General features: G+C 38.2%; 1 protein-coding gene across 6 annotated transcripts in view; it reads right to left on the bottom strand.

The window, feature by feature from the left end:
• LOC131693050 (zinc finger BED domain-containing protein 6-like) overlaps positions 1 to 21,010 on the bottom strand; it is a 51,663-nt gene extending 30,653 nt beyond the window's left edge. Inside the window, exons 1-9 of one of the 6 annotated variants that reach the window (XR_009306140.1) lie at positions 20,874 to 21,010; positions 18,888 to 20,608; positions 18,477 to 18,827; positions 18,023 to 18,408; positions 17,653 to 17,952; positions 16,160 to 16,893; positions 15,899 to 16,091; positions 2,478 to 15,848; positions 2,282 to 2,420 (exon numbers count right to left, since the gene is read on the bottom strand). Coding sequence is in view for 2 of the 6 variants with exons in the window: in XM_058980530.1 (XP_058836513.1) it covers positions 15,849 to 16,091; positions 16,160 to 16,893; positions 17,653 to 17,935 (1,260 nt within the window). In the remaining 4 variants the exon portion in view is untranslated. Of the gene's footprint in view, positions 1 to 2,281; positions 2,421 to 2,477; positions 16,092 to 16,159; positions 16,894 to 17,652; positions 17,953 to 18,022; positions 18,409 to 18,476; positions 20,609 to 20,798 lie in introns of those variants that run through there. The other 5 variants (XR_009306141.1, XR_009306142.1, XR_009306139.1 and 2 more) reach the window with 5 other exon arrangements.
• Between the last annotated feature and the right edge of the window lie 2,478 nt (positions 21,011 to 23,488).

Raw genomic sequence — 23,488 nt, 5'->3', positions numbered from 1 at the left:
ATTGGCAACGCTGGTCAAGACGGCTACAGGTGCGCACATTTTTTTCTGTGTGTGAGTGCGGTTGTCATTAGGTTTGTTCCAGTACACGGAAGTCACTCCGGAGTAAACAGGAGCAAAAAATCTTTGCTCCTTTTTACTCCGGTTTGCTACCAGAAGAAGAAAAAAGAGAAGAAGAGAGTGCAGGAACGATTTTCTCCGGAGTACTTCCAGTTTCTCCTGGTACTGGAACAGACCTATTTTTCTTTGATGAAGCCGAAAAAACAAGAGGATATGAAGGAGAAACAGCCTCCTGGCAACCCTATAGAGTTCTATGCAAATGATTTCACTCACACTACTTGGGGGTTTGTTTTCCTCCAGCTGTCATATGTAAAACTGTCAGTCAATTTAAACGTTTGAAATCGCTGGCCAAAAGTATTTATGATAGTGTTTAAATGCTCTGTATCACGTTGAAACTTATTTCGGAGACGTACAATACCGGCTGGTATGAATCTACAATGTAAATAATCTGACCGAAAAGTTATTTTCGATTTGTTTTCCTCCACCTATCAGAAATTACGACAGGTGGAGGAAAACAAATCGTTGAACACACTAATACAGTTACATATTGTCAAGTACTCTATTCCATCATGTGGAGTTTGACAGCGACCAACATATATGGGGCGTTATAGCTATAAAGCCCCAAACAAAGAATTATGCTCGGCTCTATACATGATATTCAAGAATTCCACACGATGTTTTGCATCTTGTGGGATGATTTAATTAGGGTGACCATACGTCCTGGTTTTCCAGGACATGTCCTGGTTTTTCAATGACTGTCCTGGTGTCCTGGGAAGTCGAGAAAAACGCTTGATATGTCCTGGTTTTTGCCCTATAAGCCTAAAATATTGTTCTTTATTGAGTCTTCACTTTATTTCCTCTGGTTCAGATCGCAGTCTTTTTTAATCTCTCAACTTTCTTCTCTTACGTGGAAATTGAAAAGGAAAAAAGCAAGCCGTTCGTATGTACATAGCATGTTAATGACCTGCAGTCCGTTTACAGGGAAACTTGACAGCCGAACAAATCGAAATGATTCCAGTTGTGAAGCAAACTCTAGCCGCTATCAATGGCGATGAAACAATAATTACCAGAGCTTCTTCCTGGCTTAATTCGTCTTTCAATCCGGCACCCGAAGAATTTTTTTCGATATCTTTGAGAAGACAAATCGAAGTTTGACTTTGCTTCTGCTTGAGTTTTTTCCAGTGGCATTTTTTCGTCTTACTGAAAATACGCGAACATTTTTCTAATCCATGAAAAGGGAAATGACGGAATATCAATAACTATCGTGGAATAACTTCATTAAGGGCCGATTTTTTCACCCTGGCTTCATGCTTAAGCCAGGTTTAAACGCACTGGTGAACCTGGTTTAAAAGTTAAGCGAGGGTGAAGAAATCGGCCCTAAGTGCTCTCTCTCTCTAGCTGGTGATTGAGGACCCAATTCAGGCTCAATGGAAACAGTACCTAATCCACGATTAATATGGCTTCACGCCTGGGCGCTGAACGGCGACTAACCTGCCGAGTTTAGCATCTGACATAACAGGGAGTATAGAAGGTCGCGCTCAATATGATATTATTTACACCAACCGATCCGCTGTTTTTCATATAACAAGTGATAAAATGGGGAAATTTGTAATCAACGGTAGTTTTTGCAGCTGTTTCGATCCTAAAGTTCAGGTCGAGATATAATGATTGTCACTGGAGATTGCCAGGTACTTATTTTTAAATAAGGAATATTTTTTTTAGCTGTAGAGCCTTGGTTTTCACTGCGACCATTTAAAGGAATATTGTTGTATAAAACAGGAACAGCGTAGGGAGCTACTTGGGACCGTTTACGTTTCTGACTTACTTCATTGACGTGTGTTTAGTGCTAATTACTCCTCGCCTGTCCTGCACAGATGATTTCGGTTCATCCGCTAAATTCATTGCCGATTTTCCCAACAACATCATGTAGCCTTCGCTGATGGCTACACGCAGAAAAATGTATTGTAGATACAACAATATTCTGGTTCAATTTCAACAATAATTATTATTATCTCAGAGCTAATAATATTCCATATTTGATTCAATCCGCAGTATTGTTGTTTCTACAATATATTCCGGTTTTGACAATTCTAGATTTTAATCGTGTTATCAGTTGAATTAACAATATTATTGTTGAAACGATTGACCGTGTTATTGATCCAATGATACAAAGACGATTAGTTCAATAATATACTTTTCTTGAAACAACTAATAACACAGTCACTATTGATATATTTGTATATTTTTATAAATAGTAAAATAAAAAATCTTTTTTAGTTTTCACTTTGGGTTGCCATCGATGTACTTTCAGCATGCTATATTTTGAATTGCCAATGATGTACTTTCATCATGTTGCGTTTGTTCTGAAAGTTTCAAAGATAATGTTCAATATTGTTAATTATTTTAACATTGACACTTACCAGAGAGTATAGCCGGTGTCCGGCTCTGCAATTGTTTTGTATATGCTGGCAAATGGTTTGCATAATTGGACTGCAAAGTTTTTTTCAATGAAAATTTACAATTGACAATTAAAATGGGCCTTTGCTATATGGTAGTTCACTGACAGATGAAAAATACACGCTTATTTACTACTATACAATATTAATAGAAAAGAAAATTTGGTTGGAATAAAAATAATATTGTTGATTCAATAATAAAATAATGAATATTCAACAATCAATAAGTTTCGAATGGGCTGCCGATTGAAATCAAAAATGCGTTTTGTTGGTTTAACCATCCGAAATTTCGCTGCGTGTATGAAACAAAAACTGTGTCTGTGCAAATCTGAAGAAAAAAGAAAAATTCTCATGAAAGACTTTTTGGCTAAGCTGTGCCTGCCTGACCCCAGAAATGTTTTACTGCCGTAGCTCTGCCTGCCAGTACCTAGAACTTTTTAGCTGTCGAAAATCTAGGGAGAAGGCACAATCGATTAAGAGGGCATGGATGGAGGTAGTTCCCTTTGAACTGTCCTGGTTTTTTACTCGCTTGATATGGTCACCCTAATTTAATACCATATTATTCAGAAAATCAACATTTAATAACTAATTACAGCTTTTAATCATTCGATTCAAAATTATTGTTTTGATTTCCATGGCAGTGATGCCGGCTGTACAGAGACGTCGTCCTTGACAGGAGCTGGAAGAAAAGCACAAACAAATGATGTAGTGGGCCTTTCTGTTGCCATGTTTTCTTTCGGTTCGGTCATAGTTAATTTAATCGGTTTTTTTGAAGTAAAAAGTGTCCCTAAGTGTTCTAATAGGTAGATCTGAGGTGAAGCTCGGCCTTTTCTCACTTTTCATCGTGCACCAAAGAATCAGGATGCTCGTTAGTTCACTTCAAGGGCCTCGGCCGCCATGCTTAATTTTGCAAGTATTAAACTAATACACTCAAAAGTGTCAAATGTTCCCATCTTTCTCCCATCTTGGATCTAAGTGTAAACTAGAAAAACCAGTCTCCTGGCAACCCTATACCATCATATGGAGTTTGACAGCGACCGACATATATGGGGCGTTATAGCTATAAAGCCCCAAACAAAGAATTATGTTCGGCACTATGCTCGATATTCAAGCATTCCACACGACGTTTTGCATCTTGTGGGATGATTTAATATCATATCATTCAGAATATCGACATTTTGTAACTAAATACAGCTTCTAATCATTCGGTTTAAAATCAATGTTTTGCCTTTCATGGCAGTGATGCTGACTGTACAGAGACGTCGTCCTTGACAGAGGGCTGAGAAAAACTCTAGTAAGAGAACTGCGGAGAGAAAAACAGCATTTTTGGCAACGTATGCCCCGGCATTCTATGGCAACACGTCCAATGTTATAAGGTTATAAGGAATGTTCGATTGGATTCGTTTTTTGACAGCTAAACGCGAATCCAATCGATCCAAAATGGAGTCTCCGCAGTTCTCTTTCTAGAGTTTTTCTAGTTTTGAGTTTTGCGTCGCTTTCGCACTTACCCAGTTAAACTAGAGCACTCTAGTTAGAGTGTGGCCAAGAGGCCATGACGTATCCAAACAAACATGAAATTTGACGTATTTCTATTGTGTTTACGTCAAATTCCATGTTCGTTTGGATACGTCATGGCCTCTTGGCCACACTCTAACCCGGTCAAACCATTCGGAATTTGATTCGGAATCCTGAATGGAGTCATCATGGATTTCAAATCAAATGCAACAACCGATTCTGAGTCGGAATCGGTTGGTGCATTTGATTTGGAATCCATAATGACCCCACTGAGACGTCCAAAAAATTGTTTCAAAATCGTTCAACACGGGTCCAACGATGGACGTTCGTTGAACGGTTATTTGGACGTTGTCCAAATTGGTCCAATGAACGTCCTTCATTGGGCGATTTTGAAACCAACCGTTCTTAGAGGGACTCCATTCAAAAATCCGAACCAGTTCTGGAATGAGTTTAACTGGGAACTAGAGTGCTCTAACCCAGTTAAACTCATTCCGGAACCGGTTCGGATTTCTGAATGGAGTCATTATGGATTCCAAATGAAATGCAACAACCGATTCCGACTCAGAATCGGTTGTTGCATTTGATTTGGAATCCATAATGACTCCATTCAGGATTCCGAATCAAATTCCGAATGGTTTGACCGGGAAGTTAAACTCATTTCGGAACCGGTTCGGATTTCTGAATGGAGTCATTATGGATTCCAAATCAAATGCAACAACCGATTCCGACTCAGAATCGGTTGTTGCATGTGATTTGGAATCCATACTGACTCCATTCAGGATTCCGAATCAAATTCCGAATGGTTTGACCTAGAAAAACTCTAGTAAGAGAACTGCGGAGAGATAAACAGCATTTTTGGGAACGTATGCCCCGGCGTTGTATGTCAACACGTCAAATGTTATTAGGATAGGCAATGTTCGATTGGATTCGTTTTTTGACAGCTAAACGCGAATCCAATCGATCCAAAATGGAGTCTCCGCAGTTCTCTTTCTAGAGTTTTTCTAGTTTGACCGGGTATTAGTGTTGTCAAAAACAAAGAGAGAGATTCGACTCAGTCGAGGCCTTCCATGGAATAAGGTACTTTTGAGTTGTTTGAGGTATACTCAAAATTAAGCAGATTCAGCTTAAATTTAGGCATTTATAATTCAAGGCCTGTCAATGAGTTGTGGTTTTTGCCGTGGTTAAAGGAAAACTACCTTCAACACGGTTTACCTAATTTAACCTTAGGGACCATCCATAAATGACGTAGCATTATATGGGGGAGGGAAGAATTTTGTAGGGGGTCATGTCATGCTACGTAGCTTTTTTAAAGGGGAATAGGGATTGACCTGATGTCACAACAATCTTACCCATCTAACTAACATCGTTTTTGATTTTTTTTTTAAATTTTTTACGAGGTTAACGCAAATAATCGGTTAATGTCTAAAATAATCGAAAAATCAATAATCGATTACAAGCTTTCGGTATAATCGCTATCAATTAATCGAGAGCATAATTAATGAAAGGTGGCATTGAAAATGAAAGTCGCGGAGCAAAAAAATATGACCAGACTTCTCCAAATTTTTCAAAATGTGTCGAGCGTATCGAGCGACCTTTTTTTATTGGTTGACAAACTACACTAAAAAAAAGTAAACGTTATGCCTATTGATTTTACACATAGATTTTTGCAATTAACGGAGGCATATAGACACTATTTACTGGAACATAAACCTAATGTATTTACAAGAAATATTAATCTTACATTTACATTTCATAACTATTAGGCACATAAAACCCCATTCTATAACAATATGCATATATAACTTTTGTGTGTGCATACATAGTTTATACAGTTGACACATAGAAGGTATGTGTGCGCGTGATAACAATAGCATTTCTTCATATGAATTTTAAGCGGTTTGAAGCAAATAGATTTGGATTTTTTTCAGTGTAGGATTTACTAATGCTGTGAACTAGAAAAACTCTAGTAAGAGAACTGCGGAGAGAAAAACAGCATTTTTGGGAACGTATGCCCCGGCATTGTATGGCAACACGTCCAATGTTATAAGGATAGGCAATGTTCGATTGCGAATCCAATCGATCCAAAATGGAGTCTCCACAGTTCTCTTTCTAGAGTTTTTCTACTGTGAACCATTTGGTGAAATTTTTAACTTTTAGTTAAAATCTGACACTTCGAAAATTATTTGCAAAATAACCCTACTCTGGAACATGGTTAAAATTGACAGAGCGATAGTTAAATTTGACAGCTCGATGGTTAAAATTTTGCCCATGATGCAGAATAAAAAGGTGGAAACATTTTCTGTACCTATTTTCTATTATAACCATTTTCTGTTGTCAATATTTTTCAATACAAAATTAAGGGATAAAGATTGAAACGATAACGTGTTGTGTTAAGATTTGTTTGGATATTTCATGATGTGGATGTTTACTTTTCGAATGTTCACCCCTCTACCAACTTGTGGTCATCGCAGCTGTCAATTCTAAATAACTCTCCATATGTCAACTTTTGAAATGGTTCGCTCTCTCGGCTAATTTTTTCCATTCAATTGAGATATCTGACGTTTAAATTACTCACACTGAGATTTCGCATTTTTATACTACCGCCCTCCCCTTAAGCCCAGAAGCGGTTTGTTTTCCTCCCGATTCGCCGTGTAAACGATTTGTTTTCCTCCCAATTCAAACGTCAAAACGGCACAATACTAACGCAGCTGGATAAGTCTATAGAAAATAACTTTCGAACTGTTAAATTTTAACTAAAGGTTAAAATAAATCGCCAAATGGTTCACAGCCTAAGTAATCGATTATTGATTTTAATCGATTATCTTGGTCGATTAATCGAATGAATCAAGCTCTCAAAAATGGGCCCATATTATTGGCTCGAATCAAAACTCGTCGAAATGTCAATTGACGATAGGTTCATCCGGAGTGTTCATTTGTGTTTACATTTTACTAGCGTTGCCAATTTTATTTTGTGTCCAGCACCCAATGTGGCTACGCCACATCGCTTTTGTGCGTGCTGTCCGACTTCGCTACCGCTCAGTCGGACTTAAACTAGGGATAGCCCCTATGTTTGAGTAAGCCGGGCAAACGAGTGGGTCACAGGTTCGCTTGCTTCCGACGGCGGGTCGGTGGCCACCTCGCCCTCTAGGCCTCGGTTATGCGGCTAAGCCGCATCGAAATGGTACCCCTTAAACATTCTAACTTGAATCGGTTGTGTCACCCGAGCCGGAATACGAATTAGAACCAGCCAGCATTTCGGCTGAGTTAAACTGGGAAGTTTAGTACAATTTGATCTGGAAATAAAATTTTTCTGGCAACGCTCCAGCACTCCGTTGATTTCACCACCTGGGCGCCAGGTTGACGATATGAAATGAACTTTGTTTACTTTCGACAAGTTTTGATTCGAGCCAACAACATCCAGCCCTCAAAAATGCTCGAGTACTTTTTAAAATGGACGAAAGTCGCAAAATGTAAACAAAGCGATTTCAAATATCCCAAAAATCCTACCAATTTAAGATAAATATGATATTGTATTATTTAAAGTGCTTTAAGTTATTTTTACAAAATGACGAAACTTCCTAATTCACACTTTTTACAACTTTGGTGGATACACCATATTGAAAACGAAGCGACGCATCTGTCAATTTGACGAGCTGTACGGAAAGCGCACATACGCGTTCATGAAAGCGACGTAAGTTACTGGAATAACGGTTTTGAATCCAGTCGACATACGTCACTAAAATTTCGCGTGCGCTTTTGTTTTGCTTTCTCAGTTCTGTGTTCGTAAGAGTATAATATAACGCGGACTTTCGATGCAGTTGCTTTCTCGAAGTATCCTCGAGAACAGGTGACACGGTCACCCTGCAGTCGTGAACATCGTGAAATATCAGCACTTTGTTCATAAGCTGACCTACTGTTCGCGAATCGTGCCGGAAAATTAAGTGGATATCGCCGGACTGAAACACAAGATTAACTTGTACGAGAAAGAGACGGGTGGGATCCAACCCAATATTACGGAAACCGATTTGAGTTCGCCGAGGAATATATAATAGGTGAGCAAACTACTGCCGAGAATTTATTTTATCGATGATTTGAAAGTTTTTGTACGTGATCGGAACAGGTTAGTTGGCCGTAAAAATTTCGGATTCGTTGAAAAAGCGATTTTAAAGGCCTTGCATGGCCCTCCAAAAGAGGAACACAAACATTCCAACGCAATCGAAGAACACATGAGACATTCCATCTTGAAGGATAAGTTGTAATACTGAGCCCGGAAGTAAATGATATTGAGCGCCGTCAGCTACTCCGGTTTCCTCCACAGCGGTGTTTAAGTTTCAAAGTATTGTACAAACCGAACGACGTAACCGTTTTCAAATTGTAGAAACAGTCTAATCCGACTGACGTATTATATAACATACGTATCAAAAAGACGAATCTAACAGTGTATGATACAGGTAAGAAATCAAAATGGCGTATCATGAGTTTTTGTCAATTTCAACATAATACATGCAACAAAAGGTTAAAACGATTACGTCACATAAAATTGTGTGAAAATGAATTGTGAGTGTGAAATCGATGTTGGAATTTTATCAGTAGTTTTTAAATAGGACACAAATTTCCGCATGAAAGTAATGTTTTCCGTTTCTCTCGGTTTCTACCAAAAGTCACATATGTCAATTTGAAAAAGTAATCAAGAATTGCTCATTCAATCAAATTCAATAGTTGTAACCTAGGTTGTAACGCTCAAAGAAACAGTCTAATCTGGCTTGACGTATCTAACATCATAAATTTCAAGACGGCGATTATGACGGTGTATGTCACAGTCAAGAAATCGAAAAGACGCATCAAATTTTTTCTCAGTTTTAACATGATACACGCATCAAACGTGTAGAAATGTTACGTTACATAAAAATGTGGGGAAAACAGTGTTATATATAAAAGCGATGATGGAATTTCTCCAGTATTTTTGAAATGGGATTCAAAATTACCGCTAGAAACTTCAAACCCGTTTCTCTCGGTTTCTACTAGAAAAACTCTAGTAAAAGAACTGCGGAAAGAAAAACAGCATTTTTGGCAACGTATGCCCCGGCATTGTATGGCAACACGTCCAATGTTATAAGGATAGGAAATGCTCGATTGGATTCGTTTTTTGACATCTAAACGCGAATCCAATCGATCCAAAATGGAGTCTCCGCAGTTCTCTTTCTAAAGTTTTTCTAGTTTCTACCAAATGTTACATACGTCTATTTGAAAAAGTACTTGAGATTCGATTAACGTATAATCGATTATTTGCAAAAATCAGACATCACTAGATCTAAGACAAAAGACGAGACAACTCAAGATGGAGAGAAAGGTTGGAACATTTGACACTTTTGAGTGTATTAGTATTATACTTGCAAAATTAAGCATGGCGGCCGGGCCCTTGAAGTCAATATCAACATCCGAACGAGCATCCTGATGTTTTGGCGCACGATGAAAAGTGGGAAAAGGCCGAGCTTCATTTCGGATCTATCGATTAGAACACTCACAGAGAACAGACGTCCATCTTCAGCATTCAACTTGTGTAAAATCTCTAACGGTTTCGAAGGTAGTTGGGATATCCAAACCAGGTGCGCTACTGTTGTCATGTGTTTTTGTGGCTGAGTTCGACAGAATTGACAGCGGTTATTCCTCTACCCAAACTAGTCCGGAACCGATTCGGACTTCCAGCATGAATTCCAGCTCAAATGCATCAACCGATAGAGTCGGAATCGGTTGTTTTCTTTGAGCAAGATTCCATACTGAATCCATTTAGGATTTCGAACCGGTACTGGAATGGATTTGACGGATAGTTGGGATAGGTTGGTGTGGCGGCGCTAGTGTTTATCGTATATTAATTCAAATGTTTACACACGTTTTTTAAACATTTTTGTTCGATCATGGATGTCTGTTCTCTGTGGAACACTTATGGACACTTTTTGCCTCGAAAAAAACCGATTGAATTAACTATGACCGAACCGAAACAAAACTTATGGCAACAAAAGGGCCCGCTACGTCGAGGCAACGTAAACTGTTTGTGCTTTTCTTCTTCATATCCTCTTGTTTTTTCGGCTTCATCAAAGAAAAATGACAACCGCACTCTCGCACATGAATAAATGTGCACACCTGCATCCGCTACGTTTCAAATGTTTAAGGTCTGTTCACATGAACTGTTTAAAATTTGGGATCAAAACAAGTAATTAGTAACAATATATGAGAATTCACGCTTTCTCTTGCATCGCTTCTTCTCCACAAAATCCGAACGTTTTTATAACCTGAGTACCAATTAAGCACATCAAAATGAAGTTTGTTTGCATTCGAAAAGTTTCAGGGCGAGTTAACAACATTGGCTTGTAGCAATGTGAACGTTGCTTAAAGCGCATTCGCTGTCGCTTTTGACAACTAGCCGAGCCAGAAAGCCAGCTTATGTTGGCTTCACTCATTTTTCAAAGAAACGTCAAAACATTCACCCTCTTGTTTCAGACTGAATGCGGAATGAAATCTTACTCGAATGCTCGATTTTACTAGAGCTCGATCTGTTCGAATGACCCGATTGGCAGTGACGTTTTACTTGGCGTTTCATTTTCGCCCGTGTTGAGATTGGGTGAGTGCGGAATTTTGCAGTGCGCGCCATTTTGTTGTTTTGACTACACGGTTAAATAAAACAACCTGCAGAAAAGTTCTTTTAACTTACTTTTGAGTTGTGCGTCGCTTTCGCACTTATTAGTGTTGTCAAAAACAAAACGAGAGGTTCGACTCAGTCGAGACCTTCCGTGGGGGAAGTTACATTTGAGTTGTTTGGGGTGAACTCAAAATTAGGTAAATTCAACTTAAATTTGAGTATAAAAAACCTATCAATGAGTTGTAATTTTTGCCGTGGTTAAATGGAAACTACCTTCAACACGGTTTACCTAATTTTAAGTTCCCCCACGATACCACGAGATTGAGTCAAAGGAACTCAATTTTAGGTAGTTTTTTGTTTCCGTGTATAACATTAATGCATGCGACCAAAGAGAATAGGGAAAGAGTCGAAGAGTGAAAATCAGTCAAAACGGCAACACTCCCTTTATGATGATTTCAACACTAGAATTTTGGCAACCGCTTCCACAGGCAGCACTTTAAATGACTCCTACAAGAGGGTGAATGTTTTGACGTTTCTTTGAAAAATGAGTGAAGCCAACATAAGCTGGCTTTCTGGCTCGGTTAGTTGTCAAAAATGACAGCGAACGCGCTTTAAGCAACGTTCATATCGCTACGAGCCAATGTTGTTAACGCGACCTGAAACTTATCGAATGCAAACAAACTACATTTCGACGTGCTTAACTGGTACTCAGGTGATAAAAGCGTTCGGATTTTGTGGAGAAGAAGCGATGCAAGAGAAAGCGTGATTTCTCATATATTGTTATTAATTACTTGTTTTGAATCCAACTTTTAAACAGTGTTATACAGTTCATGTGAACAGACCTTGAACATTTGAAACGTAGCTAGCGCTACTGGCACTTGGTGGCAGCTTCAGGCAACAATCAGTTTTCACGGGGCTGGACTCCTATTATATTTTGAAAACAAACCGTATGTCGATCGTTGGATTTGTTTATCAAACGATGCGCATTTCGAAACAAAGAGATGAAATAATTCTAAAGCTTGTTTTTACTCATACATATACTCTAGAATGCACCTCACAATCACGATTGAACCAAATTCTGACGAAAATTGAAATTTCTTTTTAAATACATGTACAATACTTATCTCCTCCAACTTAGGCATGAGTAATGTTTATTTACATTGCACGATTGATCTGCTTAATAAGGTATTTTTGGCTTCACACTATTCGTCTCTTTCCCTATTCTCTTTGCATGCGACATGCAACCAGCGATGCCAGATAGGGATGTCCGATTTTTTAAATTAATCGATTAATCAATCGATTAATTTTTCTGCGGTGATCGATTAGCTCGATTAATCGTTCCAAATTAATCGATTATTCGATTATCTAGATGATTAAATTAATAAATATTGGATGCAAAGCGCGTGTTTTTAAAGAACTGTATTTGAATCCCAATGTATAAGGAAATTCGAAAAAGTTCTGAAAAGAGTAATACAGGTCGGACTCGATTATCCGGGGATTTGAAAAAAATCTCACCCCGGATAATCGAATCACCCGGATAATCGAATCAAACTTTTTTTGCGTTATTTCATGAATTTAAGCTTCATTCGTGGAAAAATTGGAAATAAAATGACCAGGGCAAATTTTCTAATTATGGTAAATGTACCTATTTTGGCCCTAGTCGATTTTCAGACTTTCAGGGTGTGATTTGCATTTTCAGTTGGTTTTCATTTATTATTCATATTGGTAACGAGTTTACGATATGTATCAGTTGTTTATAGCTATTTGTACAAGAATACTAAGATAAACTTTTTAATAAGGTGTGTCTTTTGCAATACAAGTCAAACTCGATTACCCAGGGCTTAGAATTTCCGAAGTAACTGATTCGATTACTCGAATACCAGAAAAAATAAAGTTAGTAAGTAAACTGGGGGTCGTCTGTTTTTTGGCTCCAGTTTAATTTACGTGGAGTGTCACATAGCACAGCTAACATATCTAGTCATTCTAATTAGAAGAGTGCGTGTTGCGCACCCACAAAGAGGTCTTTGTCCTTGTCCTTGTAGCATCATTTAGTTGACCAATACTGGATTGTCAGGTAATAACTACGCGTGTAGTCTTCGCAAACTGTCCCACTCATACTTGTCACTAGCGAAGGACTACCAGGTTCCCGGGCGCCTCAGCGAGAAGTATTGCTGGCGCCCTCTTTACATAGCCTATCATCCATCTTTGCTTGAGCTACCCTAGAATTGAAATCACCTCCAGTGACGTTTCTTGACCAACTTTTTTCTACCGCATATAGGGTCCCAAAACTATTTTTCATTAAAACTGTTGGCGTCAAGAAACACGAAAAACCTGATTTAAGAAAGATAGGTGCTTCTTTTGCAGCTGCTCAATATTTACCTTCCGATCTAGTGCAATTGCATAAAAAAGGTAATTGAGGGCAATCTAAATTAGAAAGTTTTAGCAGTTTTCAATAATATTCCCAGGCTAAGAAAATATTCCAAAATTTCATTTCACCATTAACAGAAACTATGCCTGGCAGCACTGCTTCAGCGGAACCAAATCAGATTAATTGTAATAACTTCTGTTCTAATGCTAATATTTATTACTTTTAGTGCTCAAATGAAAGATCTTAGTCGCAGTTATTAGCCTTACTTGACATTGTGTGAACCAAAAGTTATAGTCATGGTTGTTCATCAACCAGAAGGGCACGAACGGGTTAAAGATTCTATTGGAATTCTGAGCAGAAATCACTTATTGAAGGGGATAATGGGAGAAGAGCAAGTCCACTGGAACTCAAAGCAGGATATTCATCAGAACATTACACCGGATTCCAATGATAATAGGACCATGATTCTGTCAGTATCTGGAATAAAGCATAATCTTCAGCGGAATTATATCTTGAGAAAGATTCCACTAGACATTTAAGAAGCTTTTCTCTAGAACCCTGCATCAAAATTTAGAGAAAAAACCGTAGAAATACGAATAAATATTGAATCGAAGTTCTGAAATAGATTCCATTGGGATGCTAAGAAAACTTCGATCAGAATCTTGAAAAGTATCCCAAACAGAATCCTGAGAAGCATGTCATCATTATCCCAAGAGATAGCCAGAAACCGACCGAGCAATGTAGGTATAATGACGTTTTATGTGGCCTACAGTAACCGATGTATTACGAGAAAAATGTACTTTTAGTGTAAAATTAAAAGTTGCATATTTGGCAATATTGGCATTAAAAACTTTTATTTTTTTTGGAATCCCTAAACAAATCTTAAAAAAAATATCTCGCTGATTGATTCTAGTGCAAACAGTACCAGAGATATAATCCGAAGAAAAACATTTTTTTAAACAATTTGTTGAAATTAACCGTTATGTGTCAAAAACACCTATAACAGGCCAACGAGGATACCAGGGTACCCACAAATTAAAATGCTCATAACTATGGCTTCCTTTAACCGATTTTGACACTTTTAGATGTTTTAGATTCAGGAACTCGTCCACTTTTGGATTCTGTAACATTGAATCCAATAAATGCATCTGGTTCTTGGTAATCCGGATTTTCCAGTACTAGGGTATGATTTGTAAATTTAAATAATGCCCTAGCAAAATGAGTATCAAAACTCTTTAAATTGTCTCGGAAGTCTGTTATTTATTGTTGCGGGATCCTATGGTAGTTTGAAAAATGGAATTGGAATGGAATGGCCATTCACGGCCCTACGGGAGCCTGCTCCGGAATGTCTATTTCGGGGTGAAATCACCAAATGGTTCCAATACCACGAGGTACAGCCTATTGATGCTATGCCAAGAATTCTGATACCCATATTGCTAGTATTCCATTGAAATTCACAAATAGTATCCAAGCACTGGAACATGCTTCCGGAAATCCGGATTCCCGGGAACCGGTTGGAATAACCCGATTCATTTTTACCAAGTCTAAAAGTGGATGAGTTCTTGAATCCAAAACACCCAAAAGCATCAAAATCAGTTGAAAATTACCTTAGTTATTGGCATTTCAGTTTTGGGGGTACCCGGGTATCCACGTCGGCCTGTGACATAGTAAAAAATTCAGGATCCCCTCCTCACTCCCTTCTTACTATATCAAAAACATTATTATCCCAAAAGCTTGGCTTAGTGAAGTTCTAAGATGTCACACAGTTTCAATTTGCAGCTACGGATAAGACATCGAAATTTCATTATTTGTAACCTAAGAAGGTATCCGCGTCGGACACATAACGGTTAAAAGTATTCCCACGGACTGAGGGGCTGTTTAAACGACACAACAATTTAGGTTATTATATATTATCTCTAAATGAACAGTTTCTTCAAAACTGGTTCCAATCCATGATGGTCGATTCCAAGTTTTGTTTTTTGGTCACTTTGCGCGGAATAACCCATATATAAGCTATTTTTGAGGTAGGTTAAAATTTGAGAGGAGGTTAACCCTAGACCCCCCAATTGCCCGAAAAAAACGTTCTATTGACTGCAATGATCGAATTAGCACTATATTAAGACATTATAGTTGAAATTTGATTTTTTCAAAACACCCGGATAATCGAATCATTTTCCCCGGATAATCGAATCACGGATAATCGAATCCCCGGATAATCGAATCCCCGGATAATCGAGTCCGACCTGTATAGTTATTAGAACAAAATATTCGTTTTTATAATAAAATAATTAGTTGATTTCTCATTTCAGAACTTTTTCGAATTTCATTATTCATTTCGCGCAGCTAGCGTACAATCTAATAATTGTACATAAAGTCATATTGGTTTAGGTAAACCACATTGTATCATCTACTGAATTTAAGAAAAGAATTTTGTCCAAATTTGGTCCTGACAATCGATTTCTCGTTTTGGTCAATACTTGACCAGCTTTCAAAAAAAAACCTTCAGAGGGAACTGAGGTCGCTGAAACACAGAAGTACTTAACCTCTACTTTGTATAGATTCGGGAATTGTGCTCGCATATCTTTCCAAATCAGCATCGGGTCACTGGTTCTCGGCACTAACGGAGTATTAAGGTACTGTCGTAATTCCACCGGAATCCCGCCAGCACTATCCGGAATATGTGCACGATTCACTTCCGTTACTAATGAATCGTGTATTGACCATAGGTCGTCCAATGATTCATTTCGTGCGGGATTTTTTTCAACATCACTGGATATTGAAGCCGCTTCGTTTGCCAAATCCTTAATTTGCTCCGCTAAAAAAACATGAAAGAATGAGGCCTAAAATATGAAAAATTGCACCTACCAACAAAGAAAACGGCAGACGATGCGGATAGCGCGCTTTCGAAATGGATTTTTTTGAATCTTGGGTCAAGGAGTGTAGCGGTTGCCAGTATCCTTACTTTTTCGATATCCTTGAAATATTTCGAAATAAAATGTAATATTCTTTGTTTCAATGAGAAGGCTTCCCTTGATTCCAGTTCCATGATACCGTAACTCTGAAATTATTCAAAACGCAATTCAATATGTAAGATAATCATAATCTGATGTGAATCTTAATACTTACGATTTTGAGTAATCGTACTAGCGGAATTATCTTGCTGCAGGTAACATACTTTTCAGCGGACATCTCAGTTGTTACTTTTTCAAGTGGCTTAAGGGTTTTGCACACTTCTTTAAGAACAGACAATTCATCGGAAGTCAACATTGGGGGGCTTTTAGGAATTATGAGCAATACTCTCGACACGTATCCAGCTATCAGTAAGAACCGTTCAATCATAGCCATGATTGAGTTCCAACGGGTTTTGACGTCCAGAATGAGCATAAGACATTGACATTCTTTCTTGCCATCTATCACTTGTAGCTTTCGCAATTCCCTCATTGCAGTTTCACTTTTCTTGAAAAATTTAATTATTCGCTTCATTTTTTTTATAAAAATAATCATGTTTTCTTCAGGAGAATTATGTTTAGCATCGTCGATATCTGATTCGTCAACATCTTCATCATCTGAATCAATAACTGGGTCCAGACATGCTCCATACGCTTCGTTATACAAGGGTACAGATTTGCTTGCAATCAAATTCAATGTATGCGCAAAGCAAGGAAGGTGACGTTTTTCACCGAATTGAAGTTTCACGGCGTTCACTATGTTCGCACCGTTATCAGTTACAACGCATGATACATTATCAAGCTCGATGTCCCAATCATTACAGCAATCCAAAAGTAAGTCGGCTATGTATGCACCGGTTTTCGATTGATCGCACTTGATAACTCCCAACAGACAAGACATAAGCTGGAAGTCTAAATGAAACATTAAAGTATTACGATGTGTTTTTCAACATAGCATTGATTGTCTTCATAGAGAAAAGATTTTAAAATTTTAAGTTTTATTTGAAAGGGTCAAATTATATATTCGCGCTTTCGTCCAATGTAAGTTTTCATTAATCTATGATTTTTACATGAAAGAATCTTAAAATGTACAATAATAATAATAATAATTTTCGGTTTTCTTCGAACATGTTAACACATTTTCAAGATATTTTGTGAATATTCAATTTTACGGTATTCAATTGACCATTCATAAATAACATAACGCAAAAATTGCCCAAAATTGACTTCCTCCTCACCCCATGTAACAAATTGTCACAAATTTCTCTATCCCTCCCCCCCCTATTACATAACAAATTCTTAACCCTGCGGAGGCCGCGTGAATGAAACACTAAACGAGCAGTTGCTGGTGCTCTAAGACGATTTCGCTGAATTTTCAGAGCGGCGTGAACTCGGCGCACAAGCGGCGGAAGGTTTAAAAAAGTTTTTCTTCAGTGTAAACATGTTACATAACGATCTAGCTTACTCCCTCTCCCCCATGTGTCACAACATGCCACAATTTGTCGTACCAACTCCCCCTCCCCCTAAAAACGTTACGTAATTTATGAATGAATGACTAAGTCGCATTACATGCATACTCGATCCTGTCAGCTAACCAACCAATAAAGTTGTTTATAAACAACTCGGGGATTTCAGGCTTCTTACACGGAACAATAATGGAAGATTACTCACCATGAATGAAATGTCCTGTTATTCCCAAGTAGCTTTTAACGTTCATCATCTGGGTCCATACATCTGTTAAACAAATGCTACCCGTTGAACGGAGGCGGTTTCTGACGGCTTCTTTCAAAGTTTCGTATTTATTATGTATCAGCTTGGTAAACTGGGTCTCATGGGGGCAGTTGTACAAAGGACACACAGTTTTTATAAAACGTCGAAATCCAGGTTTGTCCACTGCATTCAGTGACAGATTATCCTTGGTGATATAATATATTAACGCATTCGTTACCTGCATTCCTCTCGGGCCATCAGCTGAAAGAAATTGTGAACCAGTGAACAAGGTTTAACTTAGTTGTAAATATTTCTTTGTGGAGATTTTTACCAGCAAACGCTAACGGACGGCTATAGCTTCCACTATGGATGGCTGTAGCTGTTGTTTGCGAATGATAGCAGCCTTTTGACAATCGCTTCTTTCAATTTCCGAGTCAGAATCAGTACCAGATGCTATTGCACCATCTTTGCCACCCTCGTCATCGACATTTGTAGCAGTAGTTGCATCTGGATGCGCTAATCTTGCGTGTAGACTGAGACTCTAATGTTTGTTTTTTAGATGGTTCAACATATTTGTTGTATTCCGGCAGTAACTGATCGACAAATTGCATAGTTTACAGCGCACTTTATTGTCCTCAATTTTATCGAAATACGCCCATGCTGGGCTTATTTTCGATTTACTAGCTGACGGTGGCACCACTTCTTGTGCCCAATAGCCTAAAATTTCGAAGAAAAATTTGTAATAAAAAATACGAGCATATTGTGTCAATACAGAAATTGCCTACCTCTTATAAAAATCTTATTTTATTTATCATGAATCGGCGATCTCGACTTGGATCAGCCATAGGGCGAGTAAAAAACCAGGACAGTTCAAAGGGAACTACCTACACCCATCACCTCTTAATCGATTGTGCCTGCTCCCTAGATTTTAGACAGGTAAAAAGTTCCAGGTTCTGGCAGGCAGAGCTACTGCAGTAGTACATTTCTGGGGTCGGGCAGGCATAGCTCAGCCAAAAAGTCTCATGAGAATTCGATCTCCGAGCTCTTTTCTCATATGAATTTAGCGGATGAAACGAAATCATCTGTGCATGACAGGCGAGGAGTTATCAGCACTTAACACACGTCATTGAAGTAAGCTAGAAACGTAAACGGTCCCAAGTAACTCCCTACGCTATTCCTGATTTAAAAATAAGTACCTGGCAATCTCCAATGACAATCATTATATCTCGATTTGAAATTAAGGATCGAAACATCTGCAAAAACTACCGTTGATTACACATTTCTCCATTTTATCATTTATTATAAGAAAAAACAGCGGATCGGCTGGTGTAAATAATATCAGTTTGAGCGCGACCTTCCATACTCCCTGTTATGTATGATGCTAAATTCAGCAGGTTAGTCGCCGTTCAGCGTCCAGGCGTGAAGCCATGTTAATCGTGGTTTAGGTACTGTTTCCATTGACCCTGAATTGGTTCCTCAATCACCAGTTAGAGAGTGAGCACTTGGGAACGATTTGTTCACCCTCGCTTAACTTTTAAACCATGTTCACCAGTGCGTTTTAAAAGCCGCGGGTCTTTTAATTTTTTACAATAAGTAAAAATAAAAAAATAAAATGCTAAGAATGTCGGTCTTTCAGATCTTGTTGACGCAGTTTGCTGCTGCGTGTTGAGATCTTTTTCCTTGGCGGTGAAGCCGCTTGGGGGTCATTCAGTCTGCCTTCTCTCGCGTTATCGTTCCCGTCCATGTCATCATCGGTACAGCTTTCTTGCTGTTCACGATCATAGGTTCTTATTTGTTTCTTGTTCTTGCGGCTCGCTGTTGTAAATCCGTCTTCATCGGTATTTTCTTCTTTATTGGCGATGTTAGTTGTTGGTTTGGGAGCGGTTGTCGTGGTCGTTGTACATGCATTATTGGTTAATTGGATCGTTGTTTTTGGTTTATCTGAAGGTGTCGGTAGCTGCTTGTTAGAGTTGGCTGTAGTAGATGAGTTTTGACTAGTTGCTTCGGCGCATGTTTTTCTGTAGTGGGCTGTATGGTTACAGAATTAGCATATTGGGGTCTACCATGGATATGCGATTACCGTTGTTTGCTTATAGGTTACGCCGTCCCTCGGTGATTTGCATTCGATAGTCATGTAAGAAGGTATTGGTTTAGTCACTCGCATCCTCATAATACGAACGGCGTTTGGAATGCCGGTGAAAAAAATTCTCCAGGTGTCATTCGTAATAGATTCTACTTCTCCATATTGCGACATGATTTGTTTGATGTCATCTTTCTTAGTGCGCGGGGACAAATGATGGATACGCACGTCCACCATGCCGTTTTCCATATGCACGGGGATCTTTATTCTGGTGTTATTAAATTTGACCTCGTGTTGCATGTTGTTCTTTGCAATTAAGTTTTCGGCCTGTGCTAAGCTTCTAAACGTGATCGAAACACAGTTTTAAACGTGATGCAGCTGAATGTACGCAACTTCAGCGAGATTAAGCTCCATTTTCACTTTTACTAATTGCTCCACTTCCTGAACTGTGGGTCTAACATGAGTTTTATTAAAGTTGATCGAAATCGTGTTATCCCGTAGCACGGGCACTTTTGTTTCATTTGGCAAACTCATTTCACTCCGCAACAATACAATATTGTTTGTGCACTGATACGATATGGACTGATTGTGCGATAGGCACCAATCGGCTGTAGGTAGATTTGACTGTTTCACTTGTGCAAACTGTTTCATCGCCATTGATAGCTACCAGTTTGGTCCACAACTGGAATCATTTCGATTTGTTCGACTGTCAAGTTTCCTTGTAAACGGACTACAGGTCATTAATATGCTATGTACATACGAACGGCTTGATCTTTTCCTTTTCAATTTCCACGTAAGAGAAGAAAGTTGTGAGAATTAAAAAACTGCGATCTGAACCTGAGGAAATAAAGCGAAGACTCAATAAAGAAAAATATTTTAGGCTTACAGGGCAAAAAACCAGGACAAATCAAGCGTTTTCCTCGACTTCCCAGGACACCAGGACAGTCATTGAAAAACCAGGACATGTCCTGGGAAACCAGGACGTATGGTCACCCTAATCAGCCAGCAATGAATACTCTACACGCACAATTAAAAACAGCCTCGAAGAAAAACGCATCCAACGAAAGCGGCGATTGTAGCCAAAATATTCACTGATACACACCTTATGATAAGCAACACTTTCAAAACAGACCCGATTCCAAGGATCGTATTGAATCCGGATTGTTTTAATAAATTACTAGCCGCAGAAAAAATTATAGACGATTGCATCATTTCGATGCGTTTTTGTTTTTAACGAAGCTTTGCACGAAACAACAGTAAAGTAACTTCAATTAAAGTCGGGACCAGAGATGATGCTTATATAGAGATGCGCGAAGACTGAACCCAAAAATTTCAATCAAACCAAAAAAACGGTTCCAATCGAACAATGTAAACAAATATGGTGGCGTTTGAAAGTAACGCGGAGGAGTATTGAGATTGTAATAAAAAAAACATGAATTTAATTATGTTTACATACAAACAACAAGGCTTAATGCACATGCATATTATATAACTTTTATGGTGCAAATAAAATACGAGTAATTTTTAATAGATTGGAAATCACAAAGCCATTGATCGACTGTCTCGTCCTAGAGGCAGATCACTCTGCGAAGTAGTTACAATCTCTTTTTAGCACTTTTACCGATGTCTTCCGTTTTAATTCCACTATGATAATCATATCATAGTAGAATTAAAACGGAAGACATCGGTAAATGTTTTTAATATAACATCCCACTAAGTCGCTCAAAAACAGTGCTTTTGTTAAAGTGTCTTTTTAGCAGAAAAAATAATTTAGTAAACCGTGCAGCCAAATATACTTTTTCTATCCACGTGTCTTTATATTAGAACATTATCTTCGGTTCGGACAAGCTAAATTTGACACGTACAAATGATTCTGAACAGAAACTTGGAAAGTATTGTCTGATTTTTGGTGCCATGAGAAAAGTAAGGTTTTATTTTCAAACATTGAAAAAAAATTGTAACGTTTTACTGGGGTTAAAGCGGAAATGTTTTAAATTAAGTATTACATCAGACTTTTTATCGGCTGATTTTTAGTTTATTTCATCTGGCTTATCTCGATGGGATGGTCGCAACTTGACGTTTGATAAAATCATCGATACAGCCCCAGGGGCAGATCACTCTTGAAATGTATATCAAATTTGCATCAATTTAGAAAAATGCATTTCATTTCCATTTTTGCATCAGCTTCATGCTCCCCGCACAAAAGTCTGTTCAACAAACGTCCTACGCTGATCCACTTTGTTCGACATTTTGTTGAATGTAGGGCTAGTTTTTTGTAGGTTTATGATGTCTTACACGTAATGCAAAATACATTGCACGCAACGCAAAATACATAATACATTTCTATTTTAATGGAAAGAAATGCATTTAATTTCGCTGATTTTTGAACATGCATCTTATCTGCCTTTAGATGCAGCCTAACATGAAACTTAAGGTCAACGGGAAGAATGAACTGATAAAACGGGCAAGCGGTGAAAACAAATAACTCGTTGAACCTAGAAAAACTCTAGAAATAGAACTGCGGGGACTCCATTTTGTATCAATTGGATTCGGGTTTAGCTGTCAAAAAACGAATCCAATCGAACATTGCCTATCCTTATAACGTTGGACGTGTTGCCATACAATACCGAGGCCTACGTTGCCAGAAATGCTGTTTGCCTCTCCGCAGTTCTCTTTCTAGAATTTTTCTAGTTAAACCTATTTGAGAATTGGCGAATAAACGTTGCACGAAATATCTAATTACCTGGCACGCTCCTTATGATTGGTTAGTATCCACATAACAGTTTTATTTTGGTGCTTAAAATCTCTAGTATTAGTTATTCGTAGAAATGAGTTTACGGGCTGATAAATTACTTCCTTTTTGCTAGACTAATTACTAAACCATAACCAGCTATTGTCTGTGTCCTCCTTATAAACTTAGTGTAGTTATAGGAGATGGAAAAATAAATAGATACGGCTAGAAAATTAAGATCAATTGGTGTATGTAATTTTATTATTTGTGTAGTGACAAGATTCAAAAAAGCTTTTAGAAGGCGCAAAGCATTTCTTGTTTTTTTTGTTCAAGCAATAAATGTACTATTAATGAACTTTTCATATATGGTCGGTGTTAAGTCAGACCGGACTAAGTCGCAAAACATAAAAAAATGAGATAATGATAGCAATGGATAAAGAATTTCGTCAGCTACATTCGACTCTTGCCAGGTTTGAAATATGTAACAATAAACAAGAATTACGGCAAAAATTAATTTCCAACCATAATGTAAAGGATGCTGCGATTCAAACTTTAAACTCGTGTTTCTCGAAATCAATATTTTGTCACTTAGTCCGGTCTGACTTAACACCGACCATATGTATATATATATATATGTGCTGGCAACTAAATACAACCTCTGTAGGTTAAATTAATCTCGTTTCCTTATTCATCTGTTTTTCGAATGATCATAATTCGACTAGAGTGACATTGAACGTAAAGCTGAATCGCTGAATAAAAAATCGCCATCTCAATCGATTGTTTACTATTTATCTGCCAGTGTTACTCTAATCTAGCACGGGACCTGTCATAAGCACTCCAGCCGAGGAAAATCTCTTCGAATCCGTCTCGAACGAGGGCCATTGACAGATTTTGTGCTTGATACGAATGACACTGGGAGATAAATCGTAAACAAATAATAGAAATGGCGAGTCTTCGTACCAGAGGGACTTAGCGTCTTCAATTGA

Source organism: Topomyia yanbarensis, chromosome 3, assembly GCF_030247195.1.
Source record: "Topomyia yanbarensis strain Yona2022 chromosome 3, ASM3024719v1, whole genome shotgun sequence".
NCBI lineage: Eukaryota > Metazoa > Arthropoda > Insecta > Diptera > Culicidae > Topomyia > Topomyia yanbarensis.
Note: the sequence above shows the minus strand (reverse complement) of the source record. Positions and strands in the feature narration are given on the sequence as shown.